The sequence below is a fragment of the Lynx rufus genome, unplaced genomic scaffold, assembly GCF_022079265.1.
Source record: "Lynx rufus isolate CCGP_SWC_20201006 ecotype Redwood Valley unplaced genomic scaffold, mLynRuf1.p SCAF_10, whole genome shotgun sequence".
Lineage (NCBI taxonomy): Eukaryota > Metazoa > Chordata > Mammalia > Carnivora > Felidae > Lynx > Lynx rufus.
The window spans coordinates 85731666-85744357 of record NW_025814824.1 but is presented as its reverse complement, the minus strand read 5'-3'; the positions used below and the strand labels follow the sequence as shown (position 1 = coordinate 85744357).

General features: G+C 42.3%; 1 protein-coding gene across 7 annotated transcripts in view; it reads right to left on the bottom strand.

Moving 5' to 3' along the window:
• The window catches only part of RALGPS1 (Ral GEF with PH domain and SH3 binding motif 1), a 276710-nt gene that overhangs the window by 215256 nt on the left and 48762 nt on the right, over window positions 1-12692 (bottom strand). For 6 of the 7 annotated variants that reach the window (XM_047069752.1, XM_047069704.1, XM_047069713.1 and 3 more), the window contains exon 4: window positions 11156-11263. In XM_047069752.1, coding sequence (XP_046925708.1) covers window positions 11156-11263 — 108 coding nt within the window. The remainder of the gene's footprint in view (window positions 1-11155; window positions 11264-12692) is intronic. The other variant, XM_047069722.1, reaches the window with a different exon arrangement.

Sequence of the window (12692 nt, the reverse complement as noted above, 5' to 3'; positions counted from 1 at the left end):
ATTCATGCTGAAAGCTCAGAGGGCCTTGGAAATCTGTCCTGTGGCTCAAGTTAACTCCCTACCCGGGAGAACCAGCAGGATGTTTGCTATGTCATTTAGGAAGAGAACCAAAAGTCCACTAATGAGAAAATAAGAAAACTTCCTCTCCATCCTGCCATCATTTCTAGGGCTTGCTACCGAATTTCTAAATGATTTATGAAAATAGTGGCTTTACGTCTCACACGGTTTTGGAAGTTTCAAATATTGTGATCCCTGCTCAGACCCTACGTCAGAAAGTGTATTCAGGTTTTTTATTCAAAACAAACAACAACAGAGGTCACCAAACTTAAAACAGACTGGCTGATCCCAAACACACAATCTGAGGGTTTTCCGAAGTCTCTCGTGCATTTTTATCCTCACAATTCTGACCAAAAAAGAAGCCGAGTCCAGAACAAGAATATGTCCGTACACAGGTAAAATCTTCAGATTACAAATGTGTCATTTTAGTACAAAGCCATACACGCACGGAAAGGGTGCTGACCAGCCGTCCTTCCCAGGAAGTGTGGGGGCTCCAACCCAGGCAGTTTTACCAGAAAGGGAGGGTGTGGGTAGGGATGGAGCCTTGAGGGCGGCCAGTCCTGTCCCCCTTCACAGTGGCTCTCAGCCTCAGAAGACCTTGCCCCTCCCTCAGGGGAGAGGCCCGGGCTTCGTGGAGAGAAGGAGCGTTTCCGGGGATGTGGTGCGGCCTCTGTAAAAACGCCCGGCAATAGGGTCCTCGGGTCCACAAGCAGCACTTGTCGTGAGGAGCAGGCATGGTATGGAAGTGCTGAATCACTACACTGTGCACCTGAAGCTAATATTAGATTGCATGGGAACGGACTGGGAAACATAAGCACAGTGAATGAATGAATGGACAAATGAATGAATGCAGACAGCCTCCACAGTGAGGCACACATGCCTGGACGGAGGTGCACACTCATGAACGAGTCTCTCCACGGCTTCTCCTTATCTTTGGAAATAAAGCCTTCAACAGGATGTCCAATGAAGCTAGCCACCTGGCAATGCCTTCCTTAATCCTTTTTTTTTTTTTTTTTTTTTTTGAGAGAGAGTAACAGAACACCAGCAGGGGTGGGGCGGGGGGAGGGGGAGCGACACAGGAACCAAAGCAGGCTCCAGGCTCTGAGCTATCAGGGTTCAAACCCACCAACTGCGAGATCATGACCTGAGCCGAAGTCAGACACTCAACCTACTGAGCCACCCAGGAGCCCATGCCTTCCTTAATCCTAACTCCTTCTCCAACCCCCTCCTTCACCCTAGTCAAGGACTCCCTAAAAACCCAGGCTTTTTAGGGAAACGGCAATCTCCACATATTACAAAACATTTCTGTTGAGGTGACTCCTTCAGAATGGAGAGACCTACTGGAGTACTTCACAATATGGCCCTAAAGAAAGAGGGTTACTGTGTGGATAAATGAAAGCTACTTAGCTAAAAAGGAAAGCAAAAAAAAACAAACACACACACACACACACACAAAACAAAAACCAAAAAAACCCCAAGTGTTTTCTACATATGCTGAATGTAGTGTTTCTCCCTCTAATACTGGTGACTAAATCCCCTCTTCCCAGCCACAACCTTAGTATAAAGGCTCTCTCAACCCCCAAATAAACAAACAAAAGAAGTTGTTGGCAAATGAGTGGCACATTTTGTAACAGAAGATACCTTTAAATTCGCATTTAGATCACTCCACCAGCTTATGACCAGGAAGGCTCACAGAACAAAAGGGCAATCAGCTCCACAGATACATTCCTACTTGTACTCCTAGAGCCACAGAAACATGTGTGGGGCAAATTTAGAATGACAGTCAAGGAAATGCAAATTAAACAGGAAGATGCCATTTGTTGTCCAGCAGTGCCACCAGGAGCGACAGGACTTTACAGACTGCTCTGTTCTTTTTGAAAAGCAATCTGGCAGCAACCCATTACAAAAGTTCTTTAACTCTTGCTTTTTCTAAAAAGTCAAACTTCTAAAAAAAAAGGTGCAAGAATAGTATGATGAACTCTATAACCTTTCACCTAGCTTCACTAATTATTAACATCTTGCCTCATTTGCTTTTTCTCTATGTATATAACTATATATACACCGTTTTCTCCTGAACCACTCGAGAATAAAATGCAGATATCATGACTCTTCACCCCTAAATCCTTCAACATGTTCTTTCCCAAGAACAAGACCATGCTCTTACATAATGATAAAATTATTACACTCGGGAAACTTATCATTGCTACAACAGTATTATCTAATATTACATACAGTCCACATTCAAAATTTGCTAAAATATCCCAATAGTTTTTACAGCAATTTTTTCACAATCCAAGATCAGGCAGTGCAGTTAGAGACTGTCCTAAAAAGTGAGATGAGCATGTGGCTGACACAACAATCCGTATACCTACAGAAAGACAAGCGCTAGAAACAAAAAAGGCCACAAAAAGTGACTTGTTGGGAGAAAAAAAATTATGGTACATTCAGACTCTGGAGTTTCATGCAGCTATTAAAAACAGAGAATTAGGGGCGCCTGGGTGGCGCAGTCGGTTAAGCGTCCGACTTCAGCCAGGTCACGATCTCGCGGTCCGGGAGTTCGAGCCCCGCGTCAGGCTCTGGGCTGATGGCTCAGAGCCTGGAGCCTGTTTCCGATTCTGTGTCTCCCTTTCTCTCTGCCCCTCCCCCGTTCATGCTCTGTCTCTCTCTGTCCCAAAAATAAATAAACGTTGAAAAAAAAAAAATTAAAAAAAAAAAAAAAACAAAAAAAAAAACAGAGAATTAGGGGTGCGTGGGTGGCTCAGTCACTTAAGCCTCCGAATTCAGCTCAGGTCATGGTCTTGCAGTTCACAAGTTCGAGCCCTCCATCGGGCTCTGTGCTGACAGCTCAGAACGTGGAGCCTGCTTCTGATTCTGTGTCTCCCTCTCTCTCTGCCCCTCCCCCACCTGTACTCTGCTTCTCTCCCTCTCAAAAATAAATAAACATTATTTTTTTTAAAAAAAATAGAGAATTAAATCTATACATATTGACATAGAAGGATGTCCATGAACTATTGATGACAAAGTTCCAGCTTTGCTCTTTACTCTGCTTTCAGCCTGCTGAGGAGGAGGATGGAAATCTAGCTGTCGAGCACCCCTGCTGAGAAACTGAGGACCTTTTAAATGATTTGAACCCTTTTTATTACAAAATAGCACACATTCACATAAACCGCATCAAGCAATTACACGGTTTGATGACTTATTATAAGATGAATACCTTGTAATTACCACCTCAGTCAAGAAATAGCTACCTCAATCAACACACGAACGGACCCCAAAAATGGGGTATATACACACACTAGGGAGTATTATTCAGCCTGAAAAAGCAAGGAAATGCTGACATATGTCACAATATGGACAAACCTTGAGGACATGATGCTAAGTGGCAAAAGCCAGACACACAAAAAATAGTCTCGGTGGTTGAGGGTAGGAGGGATGGAGAGTTGTTTAATGGGTATGGCGTTTCGGGTGTGCGGGATGAAACAGCTCTGGAGATCAGGTGCACAACAATGTGAATGTACTTAACACTACTCACCTGTATGCTTAGACACGGTTACAGTGATAAATTTTATGTTGCATATAGTTTACTACAATTCAGAAAAGTCACCCCAGAGTTCTTCCCTGTGCCTCATCCCAATCACAAGCCCTCCCTCCGGCCATGAGAAACAGAGGTCCTGACTTACCTCAAGTTTCTTTACGATTTGATCACCCAAGTGTGTGCACCAGGGCATCATGGTGGCATCTTGCCCATTTCTTTTTTTAATGTTTATTTGTTTTTGAGAGAGAGAAAGTGCAAGCAGGGGAGGGGCACAGAGAGAGGGGGTAGATAGAGAGTCCGAAGTGGGCTCTATGCTGACAGCACAGAGCCCAATGTGGGGCTCGAACTCACAAACCGTGAGATCATGACCTGAGGCGAAGTTGGATGCTTAACTGACTGAGCCACCCAGGCACTCCTTGCCCACTCTTGAAAGTTTAACGTGCGGCACCTGGCTGGCTCAGTTGGTAGAGCATGCGACTCTTGATCTCGGGGTTGTGAGTTCAAGCCCCACGCTGAGGGTAGAGATGACATAAAAAAAAAATAATAATAAAAATAATATAAATAAAAGGTTGATGTGTATTTGCAAGTTTCTTTTAATCTACAAGTATTCTCTCCATCCCTTGTTTTCCTCACAATGTATCTGCTGGAGAAGCCAGGCCATCTGATCTACACAGTTCCCCACACTCAGAGTTCAGGTCAACATGTTCCTCTGTCCTTGGCATTTCCTGCAAATTGTCAGCTGCACCCGGAGACTTGAGCAGACACAGGTTTGATCCCTTTGGCAGGAATGGAGGTGGTGCTGTGCTGTTTCATCAGGAAGCACATAATGTCTCTCCTTTTGTGTCAGTAGCTATTGATGCTCAATGCTTAGATCTATTAACTCACTCGGGTTATAAAATGATGATACTGTATTCCAATTCTATCATTCCTTTTCCACTTATTAACTGAAATTATCCTTACCCACTATTTGGTTACCCAGTACAGTTCAAAAGTTCAAAAGTGAAAGGTAAGACAAATACTGGATTCTTTCTTTCTATTTCTTAGGTTTTAAGGTAATAAATTTGTTCCCTATTGTCATCCAGTGATGACCCATTGTTTGATGGGTTTCAATCAATTCCAAATATTATTCTTTTGAAGCTCAAAGGATCCCATCACTGGACAATGGCAGCTTCTTCCTCTAGGTGGCTCCTGAGTCCTTTTGACATGACCCTCTTGGTCCTCGATAGCTTCCTCACTGGTATTGGAAAGATGTACAGGCTCATCTTGAACATTTCCTGTCCTAGACCTAGAATCAAGCAATTCTCTGGGAAGCCCTGGTCTCTTTCAGCGGTAAATGGTATTTCACGACCACAGTCTGGAATTCATACTGATATTTCCAATTCAAATTCAGGATACTTTTCTCCCCCTAACTTACTTACCTTCTTCTGTATTACATCTCTTATCTCCTTTCTTCCATATTGAAAATCCTGGTCTCAAGGACACAGGGTATACAGGATTGCATTATCCCATAACTATTCATTTCCTTTATCCTACTTTATTCACACAACAGTCTTAGAATAACAATATTAATGCTACCACCATCAGTGTAATTACTGAGAAAAGTTATGAAAGTTTTGTATATGTTCTCTCCATCCTCCCACATTTTTTACAGTTTACACTGTAAGAGTCAACACTGCATCTATTACATGGACAACACGGCCATTACACACCATACCTTCTCCTTCCCTTAGTCATTCGGTCTTAACTCTACAGTAACTGAGTGTTCACTGCTCTCCATCAGTCTTTATAGTGATGTTTCTCTAATCATTTTCATGGCCTGAAGCTTGTTCTCTGGTAAATTCCTCAGAAAGCGTTCACAGGAATAACATTCTCTGAAGAATAATCTTCTTGCATGTTCATAATAGTCTGTGCCCTTAATACCTGAAAGTCAGTGTTACTGGATATAAAATCTTTGGCTCACATTTTTTTTCCTTGACTTACTTGATTACATTATTTTGCTTTCTTTTGGCAAAAAGTGTTTGGGTCAAAAACATTGATGGTAATCTAATTTCACTTCTCTCGATAATTTCATGTTGCTTACATGTTGAAATGATACTATTTTAGATATACCAGGTAAAGTAAAATATATTTTTAAAGTAATCTCAGGGGCACCGAGGTGGCTCAGTCAGTTAAGTGTTTGACTCTTGATTTCAGCCCAGGTCATGATCTCACGGTTTGTAGGTTCAAGCCCCGTGTAGGCTCTGCACTGGCAGTGCAGAGCCTGCTTGGGATTCTCTCTCTCTCCCTCTCTCTCTGCCCCTCCCCTGTTCATGTTCTCTCTCAAAATAAATAAATAAACTTTAAAAATAATAATAAACATTAAAAATAAAAAAAATAATTTCAACTCCTTTCTTTAATGTGGCTACAAGCAAATTTAAAATTGCATATGTGATGTTTTCACTCTTATGTGGATCCTGAGAAACTTAACAGAAACCCATGGAGGACGGGAAGGAAAAAAAAAAAAAAGAAAAAGAAAAAGAGGTTAGAGTGGGAGAGAGCCAAAGCATAAGAGACTCTTAAAAACTGAGAACAAACTGAGGGTTGATGGGGGGTGGGAGGGAGGGGAGGGTGGGTGATGGGTATTGAGGAGGGCACCTTTTGGGATGAGCACTGGGTGTTGTATGGAAACCAATTTGACAATAAATTTCATATATTGAAAAACAACAACAAAAAATAAATAAATAAATAAATAAAACATTAAAAAAAAATAAAAAATAAAATTGCATATGTGATATAGAAAACCCTAAAATCTCCACCAAGAAACTACTAAAATTGAGAAATGAATTCAGTAAGGTTGCAGGATACAAAATCAATGTACAAAAATCCATTGCATTTCTATACACAAATAATAAATCAGCAAAAAGAGAAATTAAGAAACAATCCCATTTACAACTGCACCAAAAAATGATAAAATACCCATGAACAAACTTAACCAAGGAGGTAGAAGACCTGTACACTGAAAACTATAAAACACCAATGAAAGAAATTAAAGACAACACTAGCCCATGAATTGGAAGAACAAGTATTGTTTTTTTGTTTTTTTTTTAATTTTTTTTTAACGTTTATTTATTTTTGAGATAGAGAGAGACAGAGCATGAATGGGGGAGGGTCAGAGAGAGGGAGACACAGAATCCGAAACAGGCTCCAGGCTCTGAGCTGTCAGCACAGAGCCCGACGTGGGGCTCGAACTCACGGACCGCGAGATCATGACCTGAGCCGAAGTCGGCTGCCCAACCGACTGAGCCACCCAGGCGCCCCGAACAAGTATTGTTAAAACGTCCATACTACCCAGAGCAATCTAAAGATTTAATGCAATCCCTATCAAAATACCAACAGCATTTTTTATAGAACTAGAACAAACAATCCTAAAATTTCTATGAAACCACAAAAAAACTCCCAAATAGCCAAGGCAATCTTAAAACAGGAAAACAAAGGTGGAGGTATCACAATTCCAGATTTCAAGTTATACTACAAAGCTGTAATGATCAAAACCGTGTGGTACTGGTACAAAAACAGATACACAGATCAATAGAACACAATAGAAAGCACAGAAATAAACCCATAATTATATGCTCAATTAATCTTTGACAAAAGAGGCAAGAACATGCAGTAGGAAAAAGGCAGTCATGGAGCCTAGGTGGCTCAGTCTGTTAAGCATACCACTTCGGCTTCGGTCATGATCTCATGGTTTGTGATTTTGAGCCCTGCCTCACTCTCCCTCAAAAATAAATAAACATTAAAAAAAAAATTAGGGTCCCTTCAACAAATAATGTTGGGAAAACTGGACAGCCATATGCAAAAGAATGAAACTGGACAACTTTCTTACACCATACATACATAAAAATAAACTCAAAATGGATTAAAGTCCTGAATGTGAGAACTGAAACCATAAAAACCCTAGAAGAGAGCACAGGCAATAATTTATCTGACATCAGCCATAACAACATTTTTCTAGGCATGTCTTGTGAGGCAAGGAAAACAAAAGCAAGAATAAACTTTTGGGACTCCAACAAAATAAAATGCTTCTGCACAGCAAAGAAAACAATCAATAAAACTAAAAGACAACATATCGAATGGGGGAAAGATATTTGCAAATGATATAGCCAATAAAGGTTTAGTATCCAAAACATATAAAGAACTTACACAACTCAACACCAAAAACCCAAATAATCCAATTAAGAAATGGGCAGGAAACATGAACAGGCACTTCTCCAAAGAAGACATCCAGATGGCCAACAGACATATGAAGAGATGTTCAACATCACTCATCATCAGGAAAATGCAAATCAAAACCACAATGAGGTATCACCTCATACCAGTCAGAATGGCTAAAATCAAAAACATGAGAAAACGACAAATGTTGGCAAGGATACGGAGAAAAAGGACTCCTTGTGCTCTGTTGGTGGGAATGCAAACTGTTGCAGCCACTGTAGAAAACAGTACAGAGGTTCCTCAAAAAATTAAAAATAGAACTACCCTATGATCCAGTAACCACACAACTGAGTATTTACCCAAAGAATATGAAAACACTGGGGCACCTGGGCGGCTCAGTTGGTTAAGCGTCTGACTTCAGCTCAGGTCATGCTCTCAGTTTATGAGTTTGAGCCCTGCATCGAGCTGTCAGTGAACAGCCTGCTTCGGATCTTCTCTCTCTCTCTCTCTCTCTCTCTCTCTCTGCTCCTCCCCCCACTCTCTCGCTCTCAAAAAATAAACATTAAAAAAAAAGAATATGAGAAAACTAATTTCAAAGGATATGTGCACCCCTGTGTTTATTGAAGCATTATTTACAATAGCCAAAATTAAAGAAACAGCCCAACTGCCCATCAACAGATGAATGGATAGAGAACACGTGGTATAAATACACAAAAGAATACTATTCAGCCATAAAAAAGAATAAAATCTTGCCATTTGAAACAATATGGATGGATCTGAAGAGTATAATGCTAAACAAAGTAAGTCAGTCAGAGATTTCATTCATATGTGGAATTGAAGAAACAAAACAAACGAATAAAGGGGAAAAAAAGACAAAGCAAAAACAGACTCAACTATAGAGAACAAACAGACGGTTTGCCGGGGGGCGGGGATGGGGGGATGGGTGAAATAGGGGAAGGACACTTATCATGAGGAGTACTGAGTAATACACTGAACTGTTGGATCACTATATCGTACACCTGAAACTAATATAACACTGTATGCTAACTATACTGGAATTAAAGTGTTTTAAACATATATATAAATAAATTAAATAAAATTGCACATGTGGTTCAGATTATATTTCTGTTGGATAGTGCTGGTCAAGAATGCCAGTCCTAGTTTTAAATCCCAGACAGACAGTGACACTTACCATCTGTGTGAAGAGGTGACTTTTCTCTTTAAGAACTGACTTCCTCATCAGTATACTGGGAATAATAAATACACCTAATGTATAAGGCTGATGTGAGAAGTCAATTAGATAATGCACGTAAAACACTTAGTGTTACAACCTAGACATGGTAGGTGTTCAAAAATAGGAGTTGCCCTTATTATTACGGTCCAGCATTAGCTGAATAGTCAGCAGATGAAGGTTTTAGACCTGGCTCTGCCCACACCTGGCTATGTGATCCAGGCAAAAAAAAAAAAAAAAAAATCATCCCTTAGATCCTTCATTTCTTCATTAGGAAATCAGGAGCTAACAGGTCATGATTTCACGGTTCATGGAATCGAGCCCCACATCAGGCTCCATGCTGACATCACGAAGCCTGCTTGGGATTCTGTCTCCATTCTCTCTGCCCCTCCCCCTGCTCATGCTTTCTCTCTCCCTCCCTCTCTCTCTCTAAATAAATAAATAAACATTAAAAAAAAAAGAAAGAAAAATGGGGCGCCTGGGTGGCTCAGTCGGTTAAGCATTCTACTTCAGCTCAGGTCATGATCTCACAGTCTGTGAGTTTGAGCCCCGTGTCGGGCTCTGTGCTGACAGCTCAGAGCCTGGAGCCTGCTTCAAATTCTGTGTCTCCCTCTCTCTCTGGCCCTCCCCTGCTCATGCTCTGTCTCTCTCTGTCTCAAAACTAAAAAAATAAAATAAAATAAAATTTTTTAAAACATTAAAAAAAAGAAAAAAAGAAAGAAAATCAGGAGCTAATTAAATTCTGTTTCATTGGGTTACTCTGAAGACTGAATTCTTTCAGTCAACATGTATTCACTGACTACCTACTATGAGCTAGGCACTCTTCTGGGCACCTTGGAAAGAGCAATGAACAAGTCACAGTAAGTTCCTGTCCTTAAAGAGTTTCTATTCTGGCGGAGGAGACAGAGCACAACTGTTATTCTATGGTGTGAAATGTTGGGTAGTAACGAGAAATTGAAGAAGCTGGAGCAGGGTAAGGGAAAAGAGAGTGATGGAGAGAGGCCACTTTAGTCCAAGGACAGAGACAGAGACAGGTAGAGAAGAGCCAGTAGGAGGGAAAGAAAGGACATGCAGGGCCCTGCAGCAGGGAGATGCCAGGTGAGTCTGGGTTAGAAAGAAGGAGCAGAGGTCTAGCTGGGGAGCAGAGATGGGGGCAGGAGAGGAGGCTTGGCCAGACCCCAGGGGGCACTGGAGGCCTCCGGAGGAACACAGGGTCTCATTCTCCTACAAGGCAGCTGCTAGAGTTTTACACAGGTTTTTATATGATCCCTTGGCTACAGTGAAGGAGGTGACGCACGTGCCAGGCTCAGCAAGGCACAAAATAAACCCGGAGGCCGACAATGGCAGAATGATGAGATGCGGCCCAGTGCGCTCCCACAGCACCCTGGAGGGCACAAAGCCTGGTCCGGCAAGGGGGACAGGGAGGAGTGGGCGTGGCAGTAGACACTTCCAGGGTTGCCCTGGGACAGTACCTGCAATGAGGCCCAAGGTCACCCCAGGGACAATATACTGTTCACCCTCAAAGTACAAAAGGAAGAAACCAAGTCCTGGCGAAACAAGGAGTCAACTCTGCCCCTCAGAGCAGCACAAACACACTTGTTGGAGAAGAAACAATTTTTAAAAATTTTATTATTACAAAATATTATTTTCTACCATTGTAGAAAACAGTCACTGTAAAAATGTACAATTTACAAATAAAGAAAAAGAAGAAAAACTAAATTCCAATTAACCAGAACCCTACAACCAGAAACTACAGTAAATAACGTTTGGCTATTTATATCCAGATATTTAGGACTATGTAAACATCAGATCTAGACCTCTTCCTACACAAATATAAATCGTGTGTGTGCTGTACATGCTTTTTAAAAACGGCACCGTTCTCTATTAATTGTGCCATAACTTGCTCCTTTCACTTACTTTCCATATATACTGCGCATGACTTCTAAGGTGGTTAATTTCTAGATTGATGGCATCCTTTTTAATGCTGCTTGGCATTTCAAAAAGAATATTCTATCCCATGGTCCCTATTATGGGGCATATGGCTTGTTTCCAACCGGAGAAACTTTTCACTGTTTTGGTGCCCCCCCCCCCCCATCACACTGTTTTGGTGCCCACACACCCACAGCTGTCGTATTACTTACAGCAAACTCCTCGGGACTCACTTTCAAGACATCGAAGACAACGGCATCGTAGCTCTTGCTGGCATAGTCGCAGCCCTGGCCCTCCAGAGAGTCTGAGCTGCTGCTGCCCTGTGGAGGACAGAGAGAGAGGGTACCACCTGAGCAGTCGGGCTGACCCCAGAATCACTGGCCCCCACACCCAGAACCGAGGACACGACAGTGACAGAACCATGCAGGGACAAAAGCTGCTACTGCTCGCTGCTTTGCCCTGTTCCATACAAATACTCTTGTTTAATTCTCTTGAGAACTCTTTGAGCACACACTATTTTTATTCCCATTTTGCAGATTAGGAAGCAGAGGCCATGCCTCTTCCCCAAGGTATCGCAGCTAGGAAACTGAAGAACCAGGAGATGAACCTAGTTTTGCATCTATGTGATGCCAGACGCATCCCCTCAATCACTACCCCAGACTGCCTCCAGCCCGCTGTGTAGCTGGTGGGGTAAAAAGATTCAGCCCACTCTTCCTTCAGAGAGAAGCGGGCCTTCACACCTCAGGAGGCCTGAGGCAATCGTCTGTTCTATGACGTCTTTCAAACATCACCTGGTTTCACCTTTGTTTTTTTCTTGAAGTCACTGCAGGAAATTCTTACACAAAGTATTAAACTGGCCCTCAAGGCTTATTTCATGTAAGGGACACTTGGAATTCAAAGCCTGTTAGCTGATGAGGTGAGACGTAACCAACTGGCTTTGGAGACATGCCCGAAAGTTCTATTTGGTAGAGCCCCTCGTTAAGAACACCCTGGGCCCTGCATGTAGCGAAAGCATCTCCCATAAAAGAGCAAGTTAAAACTCCCCAAATGTGGCCAGTTTCATGAAACCCAACACTGCGGGGATCCCAGAATGTTGAACATACCTTCTCTTAGATTTTATTTAATTTCATCAAATTCTACTTTGGGGAACCAATCAAGCTTACCACCCAAAAACTGTGCCCATTCGTAAATGGTTTTATTCGTCTCAACCCATGAAGAGGGACTTTGTGGTTTCCATTAACCTCAATACCTTGGACCGGGATTTAGAGAACATGCTTTTATTAATTCTTCTTTATTTCACTCTTTCCAAAATGGCTATATCTGGAAAAACCTTGCAATCTTACTGGAAACTGGAGTGTTTTTAGGCCAGTGAGGGAAACCACCAGTCAACAACTGAAAATGTGAGGTTAAAAGGAAGCGCAGAAACTCCAACCTGTAGGTTCCAACAGGCCTGTGTCATCTGGACGTTCTACAAACGAGGTTACAGTACCCAGAAGCCTGAGGTGACCTGAAGTAACACATCGTAGGGTTAAGAGCTCTCACGTCAGGCCTGGTTGGGATGCCAGCCCCGCACTAGCCACTGCCTGACCTCCCCGTCTCTGTAAAACAGAGCTGCTGGACCTACTCCCCAGGACTGTGGGACGGGTTATATAAAATGAAGCTTACAAAGCAGCTGGCAGAATCCCCCTCCCCCGGAGACGCCGATTCAAGGGGCGTGGGTGGGGTGGACATGGCTACTTTAAAAGTGCC